The sequence below is a fragment of the Physcomitrium patens genome, chromosome 1 (genome assembly GCF_059467195.1).
Source record: "Physcomitrium patens ecotype Gransden chromosome 1, ASM5946719v1, whole genome shotgun sequence".
Classification (NCBI taxonomy): Eukaryota; Viridiplantae; Streptophyta; class Bryopsida; order Funariales; family Funariaceae; genus Physcomitrium; species Physcomitrium patens.
Window position 1 is genome coordinate 7,946,359 of NC_143410.1, and position 18,042 is coordinate 7,964,400.

Genomic DNA, 18,042 nt, shown 5'->3' on the forward strand with positions numbered 1-18,042 from the left:
ATTTTTTTTTTAAATAAAAATTACAATTTTTGAATGTGAAAATTTGATATTGCATTCAACGTACGCACTTACAAACTTAACACAATAACCGAACGTAAATAACTTTTCTCAAAATATATACACAGAATTATTTTCAAAATAAATAACTTAACAGGTTTGTGGGAATCGATATGACACTGTAAAACGAAGTAAGTGGGAAATAAAAAATTTAAAAAAAATTAAAAAAAAAAAAATGAATTCATGTCACAATTGATCTAATATGACATATCGAAAAGATCTAACATACTTCAATTTTTTAAAGGTAAGGTCTATGAAACACAATTTACTGTACAGACAAAATGTGTTTGTTTTTTTTTAATGCACGTTTTGTCTGTACTTTTTTGGAGGCAATGCGCGAGGTCACTTCTAAAGATCTCTTCCAAATAACTTGATGAATTTCCACACTAATTGCATTCATTTTTCCACCACATTCTCTTCATCTTAGTTAATGTGATATCGAACAAAGTCCACCCATTATTGATTTGTTTCAGATTTAAGTTATGATTTCATATGGGTTGAACTTTTATGTTAATGTCTTCAGTTTAGTTATTATATAAATGACCTAAAACATCAGGTTAAAGATTTACATTCTGTCTGCATGTAGAAGAGATGGCTAGATGGCAGAAGAATAAGAATTACCAGCGAAGACTCCTCAAAGACACAGAAGTTCATCTTGCAGTGTTTACTTCAAGTAAGAGCTGTAGAGAAAATGGTTTCACGAACATCTTGATGGATCAACACTTTCTACGAGCGCCTTATGCAAACTATGTCAACTACAGTACCAAGGAAGAACATAACTACTTCACAATTTGTCATCTTTGGCCAGTAAAATCAAGTATCGAACACTTGACCAGTCATTCGTGCTTCGAACTAAATTCTCTGGACTATTACGTCTCAGCATTTGATGCTAGATTTGTAACCTCGCTATCCTTTGATGACGTTAGTGGTCTCAGACCGTCATCCTCCCTGCATTAACCAACGACTTTGAATCAGTTTGTGTATTTCCAGCTCGATGATCCAACTTGGGGACAAAGACTAGTGCACGAGAAGGATGACTGACCTGGATAAACCAAACGCCCGCTTGATGCCAACCCAATTACCATTCGCTTGCGCAGGTTCTAGAACCAGGTAAATCACGAAGACGATGTACAGAGCAGTGGCCACTCCTAAGACTACAGATGCCGCCGTAGACTCGACAGTGCTGCCGAACACGGATACGAACAACAAGTACATGTTGATTGTCATCACCAACAATGCGATGGTCCAAGCAATCACCTGGAATCATATATGTCACCACTAGTGGTGTAAAATTCCAAAAACAAAATGACGATCCAAGCCATCAAACCATAAACCACAATTGTGGCAATCGTTGAAAATTTGATGCTAAGAACATGAACTATACGAAGAGAAAATTTATGCAGGGACAAAATAAAATATCGGGCCATAACCATCCATTACCTAATATGTTCAACACAGATACGCACCAGCTGTAATTAGTAACAAATATTTAGACATTTGAAAAAAACCCCAGCGTACCTTGGTAATATTGGTGATGACAAAAACACCCATAACTCGTTTGTTAGAAACTAGACACAGTAACGGGATGAGAGCAAATGGCAGCTGAATGGATTGCAGCACATTTAGCCATTCGCTCAGATTATCCAGTTCGTTCTCTGAACTATCAAAGGAGAGAGCTACAATAACAGTGGGTACAATGGCGACAGCTCGTGTAACTAGAACTCGGATCCACTTCTTCACACGTAAGTCGAGGAAGCCAGCCATAACAAATTGACCTGCCACGGAAAGGATGTCTATAAATTACACCTAGAGCATCTCTAGTCTTAAAAATCATCAACAGTAATTTCAGTTCTACACACTCTTATCAAACGCCAACAGTTTGACAGCAACCATGCAATCTAAATCTGCAAGGTATTAAGCCTTTAATTGACCTTCTAGTGGTTAAACAAGCTTCACTCTGGCAACAGAATAAATAACAATTTCAGATTCTGTGCACAAACGCACACATAAACGTCGTGTATCCCTCTTACATCCAAGGCCTACAGTGATCTAATAACATTCAAATCATGTCAATGGCATACCAGTATATGTGCCGGTCATAGTACTGCTCTGACCAGCAGCTAGCAGCCCAATGGCCCATATATAGAGAATTGGGAATAAACCGCCTCCATATCTCCGCTGGAGATACTCTCCAGCATTCGCCAGACCAATAGTTTCTGCTTCGTCTTTCCCGAAGAAGGCCTTTGCGAAAATAGCCATGATGCAGAGGTTGATCAAGAAGGAGATGAAAAGAGCGACAAATGATTCGATGTTGTAATAGCGGAGAGCTTCACGCACACGACTCTTCTTGGAGATGTCTACATCCCGTGATTGAACAAGAGCAGAATGCAGAAATATATTGTGTGGCATGATGACAGCCCCAACAATTCCGACAGCTTTATCCACGGCCTTTCTGGGAACAGACGGAAATATAAGGCCTGCAAGGCTAAAACCAGGCTTTAAGCACATACAGCACAGGTAGTCCTTTTCAATATCACCTGTGCAAATAACAGACCAACTCATGAACGAGAAATTAGCAGAGCTAAGGAAAGCTGTTAGCGCACCAGAGGCAACAGCTTTGATATTTGGATTGGTCTCTCCAAACATCCACGCAAATGAAAGTGCCATGATTCCAATGAAAACGCAGAATAAAAGCTCTAGTTTTCTAACGCCAAAGTTCTCCAAAAAGAGAAACAAGAACCTGAAAATTTCTCGAAAAAACAAGCGTTAATCCTCCTTGAAAACACAGAACAGGACCGAATTTGCAGAAACGTGAGTTGACAAGAATGCTAGCAAACTTATTAACCTCGCACAAGTGCCAGCTATGAACCTCTACCGATACATTCATTTCTATCAACTACATTTTACAAGCACCAATATCAATAAGTAATAAGTACAGACCATCTGTGACGGCTATGATCAACAACAAAAGATTCCAAGAGTAAGTCTTTTCCCAGGAACCTTATAACAGTAGCTTTTTAAACTGTGAACGGCGATTACTAACTATAAGTTGAAGTGATAACCCTGAAGATTGTCAATCAAATGTAATTCAAACCCATAAAGAGAAAAGTTTTTCACCACATTAGAAATAAAAATAAAAATGTCATCAGGTTTAACCCTGACATATACCTAACCTGGACAATTCTATTACAATTTTGTAGAAACTAGAGAACACGATCATACCCATCGATGCCAGTAATCAGCACACCAGCCCACAGGGGTATCCAGCCATTTGAAAGGATCCTGAAGGCAATAGCACTTCCAATGACTTGTTGAACATCGGCACCAATAATGGCGACCTCTGTCATGACCCAAAGAACCATACGAGCCCATACAGGATATTCTTCTCTGCATAGCTCTGCCAAGTGACAACCTGTTGCAACTCCAAGTCTAGCAGCAAGCTGTTGGATAAGAAGCCCCATGATTGTGGCCCACATTAGTAACCACAGAAGGGCGTATCCTGCAGTTGCTCCTGACTGCAGGTCACTCTCAATGTTCCCAGGGTCAAGGTATGCAATGCTCATCAAAAATCCAGGTCCAGCAAACATCCACAGCTTACGCCATGAAAATTTTGGAAGAAAGTCTATATCTCCTCCTTCCTCATCGGTATCTGGTTCGTCACCAAAATGGACATTGATTTGCTCTGATTTTTCATATGCTCTATCCGCGTCATCATGACACTGTCGTCCTGTAGCTTTAATGCCAGCCCCATTCAAGTTTCTCGAACGCAAAAGAGGCTCAGAATCTGTTGTCATGGTGGGGACGAACACTTGGAACTCTGATCCTATTCTGTCACTATCAAGACTTGTCAAACTGTCATTCTAAACCTGTTACGATGATTTCTGCCCAACCCCATAAAATCGAATTCCTATTCACCATGTCTCAACTTAACTTGAGAAGATCCATTCTGTCGGGAAGATTGTACTGCAAAATAAACAAATGAAAAATGTCGGCCCTTCTTTGTTGAGAATTAATACCAAATAAAATCGAATAGAGTTACTGCAGAATCGTGCAATTATAAGAGGCGAACAAACAAAATAGTTGTTAACTAGCTTACAAAGTGAATTTGCCCACAGAAAAGAAAAGCTTACATGCAAATCGCATTTGATGAAATCAGCTCACTGCATCTACTGACGACAATCGAATACACGTATCAAACTTCTCTTCGCTTCTAGGAAGCAAATTTGCGAAGCATACTCCTTCACCTAATAAAATAAGAAACGGTTGAATAAACATACATTAGGAAGTTTGAGACTGCTTGAGGCAATAAGTGACCGGCACGTTCAGTCTCAAAATCAGTGCTTAATTGAACCGGCTGTAGGGTTAAAGAGAATTTGAACTATTTACTGCTGGGATAGTAAGCGGGAATATTCTACGCAACAGAATCCACGAGAGAAATTATGGCATCCGGGACAGTTCAAAATGTTCGTCTTGACCTAAACTCGACATATTGAAACCCTAAAGCTCAGACTCAACCACTATATGTAAAAGATTAGAATCCCTGATCTTCAATTAAAATCTCAAACCATTAATCAATAAGCGCCGGACTTAATCATGTCGGTTCTGACCACAACCTACAACGAAAAAGCGAAATGTCCCAGTGATGCTAACGCAAAAACAAAATAGAATCCCACTAACGCATACAACCACAACAACCAACTAGTTCTTTCGACGCTTATAATAGGTCAAGAGGAAACTAGCTCAAGTACAATGCCTGTAAATTTCGTCCCAATTCAAAGAGCTAAGCATCCAATCCCCAAACTTTCTGAGCACCAAGTTTCTATAATAATAATAAACCCTCGTTTTACGTACACGAAAGCATGACATTACATAATCAGAAATACCCACTAACACATGAGCGTGTTCAATACATTCCAATCTATGTATCTTCCAACGCTACTGCGATGGATCTGAACCACGGTCAGCTCTGCAGTTGTCTGTATAATTGACCACTCTCCCATCTTTTTCCTGTCGCTGATAAACACTGGTAGCTTAATTAGAACAACAGCAAACAGAGAATCTAGAAAGGAGAAAATGATATATCATTCACCGCAATACCTTTTCACAAATCGCCCCCAAGACGAAACAAGACTAGTGGGACAAATCCACCAAAACTACACTCAGTACCCGGAAGTAGCTTCAATCACCTCCCCAAAATCCACACTTCGAATAATCACAAAAGCTTTCCAGGAGAAGCAGGTCATCAGCACCCCTGCATGTTTCAAAGTATTGCGGCGACTGAGGATCTGTGAATGAATTTGTGCAAATGCCCAACTTACAACCCGTGCCCTCCCCTTCCACATGATCGATTCGTGCCAGTGAGACAAAAGGATTCACACATAATCCTCTGCTCTACCGTGCAACCACGTGACTCAAAGCGAAAAACCGGAAGAAAGGATCCTTACAACTCTTAATCCATCTCACAGATGGTCCAAAACAATCCAAAGTGATGCAAAACCGTCACGTTCCAAAACTCAAGGCCCAGAAACCGCCTACGCATTACGCACTAACGAACCATCTCCGAAAACCAGGCCACCGTGCACCTCGGCTCTCAATGCCCCGACGAACTTGTCACACAACTTCAGCAATCCCCTCTATGATTCCTCTCAAAAAAAACTAAAAAAACTAAAAAACACTACACAGACACAGAGACAAAGCGCACGGGTATTCACTACACGCCACTACGACCTCCACCTCCTCCTAATCCAAAATTCGCAAGATTCCATCCCGCAGCATCAGAATCGAAACTCCAAACCACACATCAAACCATACATTGTTCATCGCAAATTACTCCTCAGTTGACTACATCCACTACCACCACCCACACACAGACATATAGATATATATATATATATATATATATATATAATGAATAAATAGACAAACACACACACACCTCAGTTGTAACCAACACCACCACCACCGTAATTCCGCATGGAACTAGACTCACACGCAACACCCAGATCCAGCTCTGTGTGTGTGTGGCTTTCTCCCTCAGCAATCGACCATCAAAGGCTTCGTCCCTCATCCCTCCTCCTGCAGTGACTACGACGATATTGCGACGATTGTTCACGCGATCCGGCTTTTCCCTTCGCCCAGGGTAGAGGGCCCCCTGGATACTGCCACAATGGCAGAGTTTCCACGTGTCAGAATTGGGACCCCTTGCTCATGGACGAGGTGGCGACGGGGATCCGAGGCCATGCTTTTACGAAGTCCTACGTGTGCGGCAGTCCCACGTCCCGAGATCTTGCCCCCCTCGTTCCACTCTTTCTCTTCTCCGTTTGCTTCCCCCCCTCGCTCCCCAATAATCCACTTCGTTTGTTCCTCACACTGCACTCTCTGTCGCCCTTTAGCCAGTGATGCGGTGCCTTGTGGGCGTGACTAGGTGGTTGAGTGTACTCCTCTTCCTCCATGTTTATAATATTAGATTGAGGATGGTGTAGAAATTAAGTTATAAACCATGAGAAGAAGTACATCATGGCCCACCAAAGCTAATTTTTGATAGTGTAGTTTTCATAGCCCTTCATACTAACAGACTGGAATTCAATTCTCTTTTATTTGCCATTGTGTGCCACTGCAGATATTGATACGTAATTTTGATTGTAGCAACAGAACTGAGTACACATTGTAAAACGAATAGATAGCTATATATATATATATATATATTTAAAGACTTCAACAAGAAGTTAATGACTTTTTTTTCTGGAAGTTATTAGAATTTGAATAAAAATATTCTATCACTATTACAAGTTTCACGAGAGAGGATTCATGAATGACATAAGATTATTCGAATATTACACGAAATTGAACACTGTTTCTTGCAAAATATAATTATGTACGTTTACACTCCGCGTTGCAAAATACTAAGGTAAAAATTAATGTGAATGTGGAAAAGAAGAAGAAGAAATAGAGGTGGGTTAAGAAATTAAGAGTCTCTGGACTGTCCTCATCTTTTAAGCACATGCGGGACCCAATTCCATGAAGTTGATCTGCACAAGGAGGGCCCATGATTCACACCTCTCAACATCTGCTGACTAGGCGATTGCGACAAGTCCAGGTGGCAGACCACGTAGGCTAAAAAAGAACACGCTGGAATCGAAAGTGGCTGAGAGGTGGCCTCGTGGCTTGCTGACCCCGTCGTGAGGAGTCCACACTCTCGGTGACTGTCAGTCAGCCCTTCTATTCCACGCTTGCGCCGTTGCTCCTCTTTGAAGATTCGGGCTGTGGAGATCTATCTCTCCGCTTAGGGCTGGGAAGTTCAGAGTAGTGGGTATTGCATTAGCAGATTCTAGTTTCGATGTATGGTTTTTAAAATGTCGTTAGATTGGAGTTTTTAAAAACAATACTGATATTCTCGAGATAAATTTATGTTAATAAGTTCTTTGTTGTGGATCTCATCATTTATCTTGCTAGTTAAAAAATGTTTTGAATAAAAAGAGATATAATAAAATCCAATATTTGAAATTAAGTTTCATCTAATGCAAACTTAAATGTCCATAGTAAAGAATGGATCAAGAAAATTAAGACAATGTCAAACACATATTATGGTAATTTTTATTATACATCTAAAATTGTAGCTTTTGCATTTTTCTTCATTTCTAAGTTGTTTCCACAAGTTATTCGTGTGAGTGGAGAAATGAGTAAAGAAAACTTTGTAGAAGTCCAACAAAAAAACTATGTGATTTTAAAAAATTATGTAATTTTAGTATTACATTAAATTGTTTTTTTATCTCCATAATATGAATATAAAAAATAAATCCAGAAAATAGTATAAAAAATAAATAAAAATATATATATATATATATATATATATATATATATATATATATATATTCAAACATATAGATATGTATATATCTTTATAATATTTAGACATAAAATTTTAATTAAGAAAAAGTTATTTCTTATTGAAATAATATATGAAAAATTTCAAAATGTATTATCAAAATAATCAAATAACAAATAGTAGTTAAATAAACTATAAATATAAATCCAATTAATAAAAATATCATATATATTTGGTAATGTACATGCGAGTTAAAAATTCTAAAACAATTCAAATATCCTGTCAGTTTATTAGTATATTGATGTTATCAACAATAAAAGTTTGATACAATCTACAAAAAAATTATGATTTTTTAAATCTCCACAATAACCATAGATTTGATGAATAAATAAGATTTTTCTATTATGATGTTTTTTTTAATCAACAAGTTAGAGGATTATTGTAATTCAAATGAATTGTTTGCATGCTTTTGATATTAATATACCTACAAAATTTTATCTTTTTATTTTATCTAAATTTGATAATAAAAAAATTACACAAAATTCTAAAATTTGATGACTGCCTTTGTATTAGAAAATTATCATCACATTCATGTTTTCTAAATAAAACACTTCAGATGTATTATAAGTAAATTTATTACAATTTAACTTTTAAATTTTCCATAAACTCGTTTATTTAAATGTTTAACAAAATATGCTCTTTTTCTTTTTCTTTTTCTTTTTTTTCCTTTTTTTTTTCTACTACATAATCTATGTCATTAGAAAAACATAGCATATAATTTATTGCAAAAAATGGTATCCAATTTAAACTTGCATCGTAAAAGAATATATTTTTGACAATTCATTTGAATTACAATAATCTTTTATGTTCTTAAATATATTTTAGAACTTGATCAAATTTTGATAATATTATATAGTTTAAAAATGCATATTTAAATTTTGAATTTTGAATTTTAAATATCTATAAAATAACTAGATTCTATTCACAACTGCATTATAATCATATTTACTCAAAGTTTATGTAAATAAAAACTCAAAAAAATAATAATAATAATAATAATAATTCTAAATATCTATGGTTATCTAGAATCCATTCCCAACTTAGATATGAGGAGAAATAAAACTTTAACATTAAGCACATCTAGATGAAGATATAAAAAGGGGGGATGTTAAATAGACCCATGCTTTTACTAAATAGATCCACCTTTGATGAAGAGTATGGTAATCATGATGGTTGGTTTTTATAGGTTGCAGATCCAATAATGAGAAAATGAATCTAGAAATCAGTATTTTTTTTTTCATGATGGCTAGGGTGGATGGGTACATTTAGCAAAAGCTTGGATCCATTTAACATTTAACATTCCCCTCAACAAATGTACAAAGTAGACAAATGGGTTGAAAAGCCATTGTGGCCGCCCAAATAAGTTATAGAATTACACACCGCCTTAGCCAAGAGGAGTAGCCTCCACAGCCTTAAAATAAAATCTGGAAGCATTTTCAGATTTATTTAGTCAGGTGCTTTATGGCAATGCATTAGCCTGCCCGAGATGGACTCCACCGAACGGATGATAAATAACTGAATGATTTGCATCCATATATATATATGTATATTAAGTTGGATTGTTTAAGCTGAACCTAAAAGCCCCTCGTGCTTCATCGGGGAATAGTGGCCATCAATCGTCCTCCTTCAAGTCGACGGCTCATTACTCCCCCCAATACCGGAGCCCCTGGCGCCTCCCTCGCTCTCTCTCGCGCTCTCTGTTTCCCTCCCGCCTCCATTTGGATCATGCCATCTTTCCCGGCATATTTTTTCATTTGAAGTTTGTATCAATCCCCCGTGCTTAGGGTTTCCAACGATCCCACCCGGCTTACCCTTTTCCTCATCTGTAGCTTTGAAGCTCCGGAGCTTCGCGGTGAAGAGGGCGATCCTGGAGTTAGGGCCCGGGAGCTTGTTGTGTGTTATTTGAATCAAGGGCACCAAGGGCATTTGATAAGGTGAGGCTATTATTATTATTATTATTAAAATTATTATTCTTCTCCTTCTTGTCATGTCGACACTGGAATAGTGGACCTATTTGTTTCGTTTTTTGATGAGATCTTCGGTCATGTACAAGGACGAGATCGTGTGATCAGTGGCTGAGAGAGCCTACCTTGCAGAGAATTAGTTTTTTTGCTTGGGGTTTGAGAATACAATGGAGCCTGTTGTTGAGGGTGTAGTGGGAGGAATTAGGGCGATTAGGCTTGGGTAGGATATGTCATTAATTTTGAAAAGTCCACCAGGACAGCCTTGTGGAGCTATTCATTCGTTGCGAAGCTCGAAGTATTTGAATCATCACACATTGTCTCCTTCCAAGGATGAGTAATGTTATGTGTTCTGTCTGAACAAAGTCAATAAACTCTTGTGACGATGAGCACCGATAAAATGTCGTAGGATTATGTCCAGGAACACCTGATATGGCCATCCTCTGCACAAGACACCAAGGGTTGCTTTCTGTCCTGTTCAGCAATGTTGGGTACGACACATAAAATAATTTTGAAATGAGATTTAGATTGATTGGTACGTTCCATTGCCGTTAGATAGTTTTTTTTTTGGTTTTGTTTTTAATTATTTACGGAGCATTTCTGTGCAGATTTATGAGAGATCAAATACAGGAAGGGAGCCTAATTCACCGAGCTAGACGCACTTGATAGTTTTCTCCAGATAGAGTTCAAGGAGGACCCTATTATATTTCACCTGTTAACTGTAGTGGAGAATTGGATAAACGAGCAAGATGTTGTCCAGGTTTGGTTTTCGGACTCCCCAGAAACCGCCTAAACCAGATGATCCCGAACCCGAGCCTGAAACACCAGTTGTTATACAAACCCAGCGACCACAGTATGCAGTTCCTCCCACGAGTGGTGCAGGTGGTCCAGCTCGTCCTCTACGACTCGTGTATTGCGATGAGAAAGGCAAGTTTAAGATGGATCCAGAAGCGGTGGCAGCTCTACATATGGTGAAATGTCCGCTTGGTGTAGTAGCTGTATGTGGACGTGCTCGACAAGGGAAGAGTTTCATTCTAAATCAGGTTTGTTAAGTCCATCACCTCTTAAATTACATGCGAAGACTTCTGCGCTTGGAAATCTTAGTTCTATCCCTTCATTTGTATGTTGCAGGAGTCAACCACATGTACAATTTCCTGCACCTGCTATCTTCGAATATAATCTTCACTGAGCAACCATAATAGGTTCTAGGATTATCTAGTGGTGAAGATATACTGTTGTTCGTTTCTGTACAGCTTCTTGGACGAAGTAGTGGTTTTACTGTTGGACCCACACACAGGCCTTGTACGAAAGGTTTATGGATGTGGAGTTCTCCTCTGAAGAGGACAGCACCTGATGGCAGCGAATACAGTTTATTACTCCTGGACAGCGAAGGAATAGATGCTTATGATCAAACGGTAAGTTCTTTTCTTTACGACTTGATTTTAGTATTGTTCCTTGCTCGACTGGATCTATGTTTTAAGTTCCCATTCCAACTCCCTTCTTCCCTCCCAATTTTTCCCACCTTCACCCCCTTCCTTCTTCTCACTAGACTTACTGTTGACTGTATCCACATTTGGCAGGGAACATACAGCACACAAATCTTCTCCTTGGCTGTTTTGTTATCAAGCATGTTCGTATATAATCAGGTCAGTGCTATGCCCATCATTTCCTTAAGTGATGTTCCTTTTTACATTTAAACTGGAGGATGCTGGCTGAACATCTGATAGCTCCGAATCACAGCTACTGCGCTGATACTGCGGGTTCTAACTGAACCACAGTATATCGGCACATTTGGAAAGTGGAGGGAAGTCTTACATGCTTTGATTTAATCATCGGTATCCTAACGTAGGTGGATCACTTTGGATTGAACAGATGGGTGGCATTGATGAGGCAGCTTTGGATAAATTATCCCTTGTGACGGAGATGACTAAACACATCCAAGTTCGAGCATCATCTTCACGGGGAGCTTCAGCCTCCGAGATTGGACAATTCTCTCCTCTTTTCTTGTGGTTGCTTCGAGTGAGTTTTCTAAACGTCTACATTAACGCTCTATACTTGAGATGTTATGAGCTTGATGATGTTAATCGACGCTGGCAGTGAGACTGAAATCAATTTTTCTATTCATAGCAGAAGGGTGCATCGTCTCTTCTTAATTGATTTTGCACTGGGGTGGTTGTCCCTGGTTCACAGTATGAAAGGTTTCGCTTTTCAGGAACGTTTTTTATTATTTATTATTTTTTAATCCTTCATATTCTTCTGTTTGAAATACATCGAATATTGATGCGTGTTTTGTACAGGATTTTTATTTAGACTTGACTGAGGATGGACATCGTATCACTCCAAGAGACTATTTGGAGTCAGCTCTGCAGTCCATTCCCGGCGCTGGAAAAGCTATTTCTTCTAAGAACGAGGTTAATCCAGCACATGCAAAGTAGCTAGTCTTTATGCTTACTTAGCAAGCTCAGTCCTATAGGACTGTTATTCGCAGTAAGTTTTATAAGTTATTTGAGAAAACTCTGAGCTAGTCGTGTTCACTTCAAGCGAAAGTTAATGCTCTTGTTTGCTGGTATCTGCAGATACGAAGTTCTATTCGGGCTTTATTTCCTGAGCGTGATTGTTTCACACTTGTGCGACCCCTGAATGATGAAAAAGAGCTGCAGAAACTTGACCAAATAAACGTAAGCAGGGTTGTACCTTTTCTATGTTCTTGAGACTTTCTTATGTGAGTTGTTGTGAAACTTTACCTTCCGTGATGATGTACGTGTTCAAATTTCACGCTGAATGCAACTTTAGCTTCTTATGGGATTGATTGTCTTACAGATGGAGAAAATGCGACCAGAGTTCAGAGTAGGGCTCGATGCTTTGACGAAATATATATTTGAAAGAACAAGACCTAAGCAGCTCGGCACTCTTGTGATGAATGGTCCTATGTTTGCTGGTTTAACACAATCATTTTTGGATGCCATAAACGCTGGTGCTGTCCCCACCATATCAACTTCTTGGCAGGTTAATCCTTACTACCTCAGGAAGGCCCCGCAATTTCAATGATGCAAAGTGACTTCTATTTTCGCTTATTTCAGTGTGTGTTTATCTGTTGCTGCTTGTCAATCAAAGCACCGGCGTATATGTCGATTAATGCCTGGACAACCAAACATCGAATTGGTTGTTTGAGTTGTTTAGTTTTTCAAGTATTAACTGCTAGACAATCTGTGCAGAATGTTGAAGAGAATGAGTGCCGACGTGCTCATGACATGGCAGTTCAAAAATATTCCTTAGTCTTCAATAAGGATGTCACTCATGATGAGGTTAGATGCCAATGCTTTATTCCAATCAAGTGGCTCTTTTGCGGTTCTTCTTCTTCTGCTGGTTGGCTACATCAAGGGAGACATGTGTAGTTTAATGAACAACTTATTGAGAACATCTTGCTTCACATATTAAAGTGTTAAATGCTGATCAGCCTTTGGATGTATTATCACCTGAATGCAGGTTGCTCTTCAAGAAGCACAAGAAGAAGCTGTCCAAGCAGCATTTTCTGTTTATAATTCCGAGGCTGTTGGGAACGGAGTTGTTCGAAGAAATCACGAGAAGCAACTGCATGCTACTCTTAAGCGACAGTTCGAGGTACTCTTTTTTGCTGTGGACATGGATTCTTTAAGTATCTGTTTTGCACATTCAGGTTGGCCTTGTGTTTTGAGGTACATCTTCTATCTTCTGGCATCTATCTTTTTCCTTCAGGCTGATACACTTTGTAATTTCATGAGTCGTTTCGCAGGACTTCAAACGAAAGTCATCCATGGAAGCAGAGCTTAAGTGTTTAAGAGCAGTAGGCATAATGGAGGAGAAGTTGCGAAATGCTTGCAATGCTCCTGACGCTACCTTTGAGTCCGTTACCAAGGTATGATATTGATTACTTCTTGTTTGGTGATGTGCCTTATCTTGAATTGCTTCATATCGTTTGTCTACACAGGGTGTTTTAATCATGAGTATTTCTTTTGCAGGTTTTGGATGAGATGGTGGTTGAATATGAATCTCAAGTATCTGGTTTGTTCAAGTATCAGAAACTTGTGCAGTTTATGCAGAAAAGGTAGTCTTTGTGGTCCTTTTTGCACTTGGATGTAAGCATGCACAAGTGACTGATGGTGTTATTACTCGCCTCTTATGTTAGTTACTTCCTTTATTTTTCTGTATTTGAAAGTAATGTCTTTTCGCTTAATGCGATAATGGCGTAGGATTTTTCCGATTAGTTCCTGGATGAGATTCGTCTTATACACGAATACTGAATGTTCGCACGTCAATCCATTCATGTAGTACTAATCTAGCGGCAGCAATGTCAGATTGAAGATTTGTTTGCCCTTCGCCTGAATTTGACACTTCCTGTTGAATTGCAGCTTGACTGGCCCTGTACATGATCTTGTGAAGCGAGCAAGTGATAAAGCCGCAACAGAGTATCAAAACCTTGTGTTGAAAGGTCGATCAATGGGAGAACGTTTGGCATTCTCAGCCAAGCAAACCGAGGCTGCACAACGCGAAGCTCAAGACTGGAAGAAGCGATACGAAAACATTATGAATGATTATAACAGAGCTTCTGAGAATGCAGCTGCTCAATATGCTAATGTACAGAAAAAGGTTTCTTCTCTGGAAGAGAGACGTTCAAATCTTCTAACCCAGCTTGAGGGCGCAAAGAAGGAGGCTCTTGATTGGCATAGCAAGTATGAGCAGTTTGTTGCAGCACAACGAGCTGAAACTGAGAGACTGAACTCTGAGATTGCATCTCTCCAGGTTGACCAACATACTTCATTTTGAGTCTTGCTGTTAGTAACGTTAAGCATCTTTGCAATATACCTTCAAACATTGCAGTGCATCAGAAGGTTGTATTCATATGGTATGGTTGTACAACGTGCAGAATCGGACCAGTACCGCGGAGGCTAGGTTGGCAGCATTGAGAGAGCAGTCTGAGTCGGTTAAGTTCGAGGCCGTAGAATGGCAGCGCAAGTATGAGGCGATTGCTTCTGATACGAAGGCTGCTGTTGAGAAAGCCACCGCGCATAAGGAGCGAGCGCTGAAGCAAGCTCAACTGCGTGAGGATTCTATGCGTGCCGAACATGTTGCGAAACTCTCCGACAAGGTATCATTCTCAGTTAATCACATCTATTTTACATGACATCTTGTTTGATGAGATGAAAAACCATTGAAATGCATACAAATAAGTTGTATTCTTCTATTTGAGTAGGATATATTACTGAATTGGGCAGATGATTTTTGATTGCAGGAGCAGGAGGTTAAAGAGTTGCAGGCAAAGTTGGAGCAAGGAGAAAGACGCATCGTCGGCTTGATCACAAACTTGCATGTAATGCGACCTCATTTTTTGTTTCCATACATGAGCTGTTACATAGTGACAACTTCTTAGGTTTGGGATTTTTGGAATTAGTACGAGTTTAGAGATATTTCTTTTGTTTGCCAAGTTCTTTTGTCAACAGATAGCGTTGCCTATTTTGCAGGAGATTGAATTTAAAACAACTGACCAGTCTGAAGAGTTAGTGACATTACGGTCAGAGCTTAAGTGTGTACAACAAGAATTAGAAAGCACCAAGTCTCAGGACGTCACCCTTAGAAGGGACCTAGAGAAGGCAGAAGAAGACAAGGCTTATGCGGAGCGACGCATGAATGAGTGCATCAGGAGGATGGAAGAGGCAGAGCAGATGAGGAAAATAGCAGAACGTGATGCAAAGCGTGCCATTGAAGCTGCGGAGAAGTCGCGTGCTGAAGCAATTACTCAAGAGAGGGAGAAGTTGGAGACACAGAAATTGGCTGCAGAGAGAATGACTGAAGTTGAACGCATTCAACGGCGATGTCAAGTATTGGAACAAGAAAGAGATGAAATGGTTCAGGTGCAAATTTTCACGTTTTTATTTATTTATTTATTTATTTATTTTAGTTTTTGGTTTATTCTACTACACGCTTCAAATATTCTTAAGCATGATGTAGTGTCACATTGTATTCACTTTGAAATATGCAATGTGTCGTTGAGGGCAAGTATTGTGCTTGTCAGTTTTCATTGCCAAATTATCTACGATCATATATGTTCCATGTTTCGCTCCTATGGACACTGAGTGTACACGATATTTTCTGTGGTGGAACACATAGAACCTTGAAGAGGCCATGCAGATGCAGCAAGAGGCAGTCTTAAGGGTGTCTGCGTTGGAGAGCCAGCATGAAGATAGGGAAAAGGAAATGGAAAACTTACTCTCTTCTTCACAAGAGCAGCGGGCGAAGACAGTAGAGGCGTTTGAGAAATTGTTGGCTAGCGAAAGAGCTGCGAAGGCTGAAGCAAGCCAAAGAGCCGAGTCTCTTTCGTTACAGATTCAACACATGCAGGGGCAGATAGACAACTTGCAGGGACAACTTACAGCAGTGCGCAACCACGAAATTGCTTTGGAAACCAGAGTCAGGGGTTTTACGGATACTCCACCTGGCAAATCACCAATGGGCTCCTCTCGTAGCAAAAGACCCTTCCCAGGTGAAGGTGTGTGCTAATTCGCTACAATCTCAGTTTGTATGGTTGGGTTCATTGTCAGTTGATAAGAGCGTTTAGTTTTGATGTGCATGACGTATTTTGCACGAGTTCACGTTAATAAGCACGTTGCAGTTTAGAAGTTGGTGTTATTCACTCGGCTAGCTCGTGCTCTGTGTTATGGCTGAAAAGTCTTTACCTTATAGCCACGTATATGAACCAGGGTTCGAGGCGTCCGCACAGGATATGGACATCGACGCGAGTGCATTCAAGAGGAATAAGATGGATCATCACTTCGACAACGCCAGTTACTTGAATGAGGGTGAGGAAGGTGGCAGTGGAGCTACCTCGAGCGAGATAGTTGAGACCACAAACTATCGTAAGTTGACTATTGCAAAGCTGAAGCAGAGGATGACAGAAGCTGGGTTTGGTGCAGAAGTGCTGGCTACTCGAAACCCTTCTAAGAAAGAACTTCTTGAGATGTACGAGAGATTGCTTCTCAACAAGCCTCCTGCTCATTGACAGGATGGGTTACGCACTGCGAAATGTTGGGACTGACAATGAGCTTTTTGTTAGTTTTTCTTACCTGAAACCATTGACAATATTTTATTTTCTTATAAAACAAAATCTTTAGAAAACGAGTCTATTCAGCAACTAGTTTCGCAGGTGCTTACAGAACACTGCGTGTTCCGAGAAGCTCGCTAGCACCGAGTGTACTTTGTTGTACTCTTTGTAAAGAAGGCCTGTGCATTCCATGTCCCAATTTGGTCTATCAATTTATTTCTCTGATTGAACAAAGTTTTTTAGGGTCTCATCATACACATTTTAACGCCATGTCATGGCAGCACATTATCCAGCTTGTTTGGATAGCCTTTATACGTTCAAAATGAAAAATATTATCCCAATTGCTATCTGGGTTTCACCTTCTATGTTCGTCCACACCCCAGCCTAGAGTACGGCGTCTGCTTGTATCGGAGACTTCATCGCTTCCGTCGAGATGGGCATCTCGGAATATGGTAGCGGAGCTGAGGAACGGAGCCAAGATATTGTTTCATTGTGGTAATTGACTTTGCGTTGTTAATTGTCCTGTATAGTGCGTGTTTAATGGTAATCAACACAAGGAATAGGCTTCCATCGGCTCTTCTGAGCTCGAACACATTGAGGGGGTCTGAATGTGCAATTAGATTGGTTTTTGCTGAGTATGATCTGCGTTGCTTTTGGGGTTTGAGAGGTTTAGGATTTGTTTGAGATCAGAGGGTCTTGTATCCGCAGATGTGAAGATGGACCTGCAAACCTTTGGAGTAGCCCACCAGGTTTGGGTCCCTTATCCCACACGCCATATCCCTGTCAGCTTTTTAATTACTGGTAGCAAAATCAACGTCTGTTGACCTCTTCAGCTATTTCAATTGAAGATATCACCTGCCTTGTAGTGTGCTAGCTACGTTAATTACAATTGTCCTTAATTACACTTGGCTTCCTACGTTAAGGACAATTGTAAGGAAGACAAGTGTTACAAGAATCAGTGAGAAATGGGTGTGCTTAAAGAGTTTGTAGAATTGTTGTTTGATTTGGAATCCATGGTGATTGATGGGCTTGCTCCAGGAGGTTACATTTGGCAATTCTGAAGA

At 39.7% G+C, this 18,042-nt stretch overlaps 2 protein-coding genes across 11 annotated transcripts; one reads left to right on the forward strand and one right to left on the reverse strand.

Annotated features, from left to right (window-relative positions):
- Window positions 1-696: 696 nt before the first annotated feature.
- LOC112291098 (metal transporter Nramp3.2) lies at window positions 697-6,345 on the reverse strand. 8 transcript variants are annotated; one of them, XM_024538103.3, is made up of 9 exons: window positions 5,993-6,331; window positions 5,155-5,308; window positions 4,188-4,301; window positions 3,280-4,020; window positions 2,661-2,797; window positions 2,139-2,534; window positions 1,576-1,832; window positions 1,100-1,314; window positions 697-1,005 (listed from the first exon to the last, which is right to left on the reverse strand). In XM_024538103.3, the coding sequence occupies exons 4-9, from the start codon at window positions 3,849-3,851 to the stop codon at window positions 927-929; spliced, it is 1,656 nt and encodes a 551-aa protein (XP_024393871.1). In that variant the 5' UTR covers window positions 3,852-4,020; window positions 4,188-4,301; window positions 5,155-5,308; window positions 5,993-6,331; the 3' UTR covers window positions 697-926. The 8 variants fall into 8 exon arrangements, with proteins under 8 accessions (XP_024393871.1, XP_024393879.1, XP_024393903.1 ...); XM_024538111.3 differs by lacking the exon at window positions 5,993-6,331 and adding an exon at window positions 5,502-5,849; XM_024538135.3 differs by lacking the exon at window positions 5,155-5,308 and having other exon boundaries at window positions 1,100-1,240; window positions 5,993-6,345.
- A 3,190-nt stretch (window positions 6,346-9,535) lies between these two features.
- On the forward strand, window positions 9,536-17,177 carry LOC112291077 (uncharacterized). Of its 3 annotated transcripts, none has more exons than XM_024538071.3 (18): window positions 9,536-9,876; window positions 10,512-10,946; window positions 11,157-11,318; window positions 11,484-11,549; window positions 11,776-11,922; window positions 12,201-12,314; window positions 12,480-12,581; window positions 12,724-12,909; window positions 13,119-13,208; window positions 13,390-13,524; window positions 13,676-13,798; window positions 13,902-13,987; window positions 14,292-14,682; window positions 14,807-15,028; window positions 15,173-15,250; window positions 15,402-15,791; window positions 16,048-16,420; window positions 16,638-17,177. In XM_024538071.3, exons 2-18 carry the CDS (start codon window positions 10,653-10,655, stop codon window positions 16,934-16,936), a joined length of 3,258 nt encoding a protein of 1,085 aa, XP_024393839.1. In that variant the 5' UTR covers window positions 9,536-9,876; window positions 10,512-10,652; the 3' UTR covers window positions 16,937-17,177. The 3 variants fall into 3 exon arrangements, with proteins under 3 accessions (XP_024393839.1, XP_024393824.1, XP_024393848.1); XM_024538056.3 differs by having other exon boundaries at window positions 9,539-9,876; window positions 16,048-16,426; XM_024538080.3 differs by having other exon boundaries at window positions 9,539-9,876; window positions 11,201-11,318; window positions 16,048-16,426.
- Window positions 17,178-18,042: the final 865 nt, after the last annotated feature.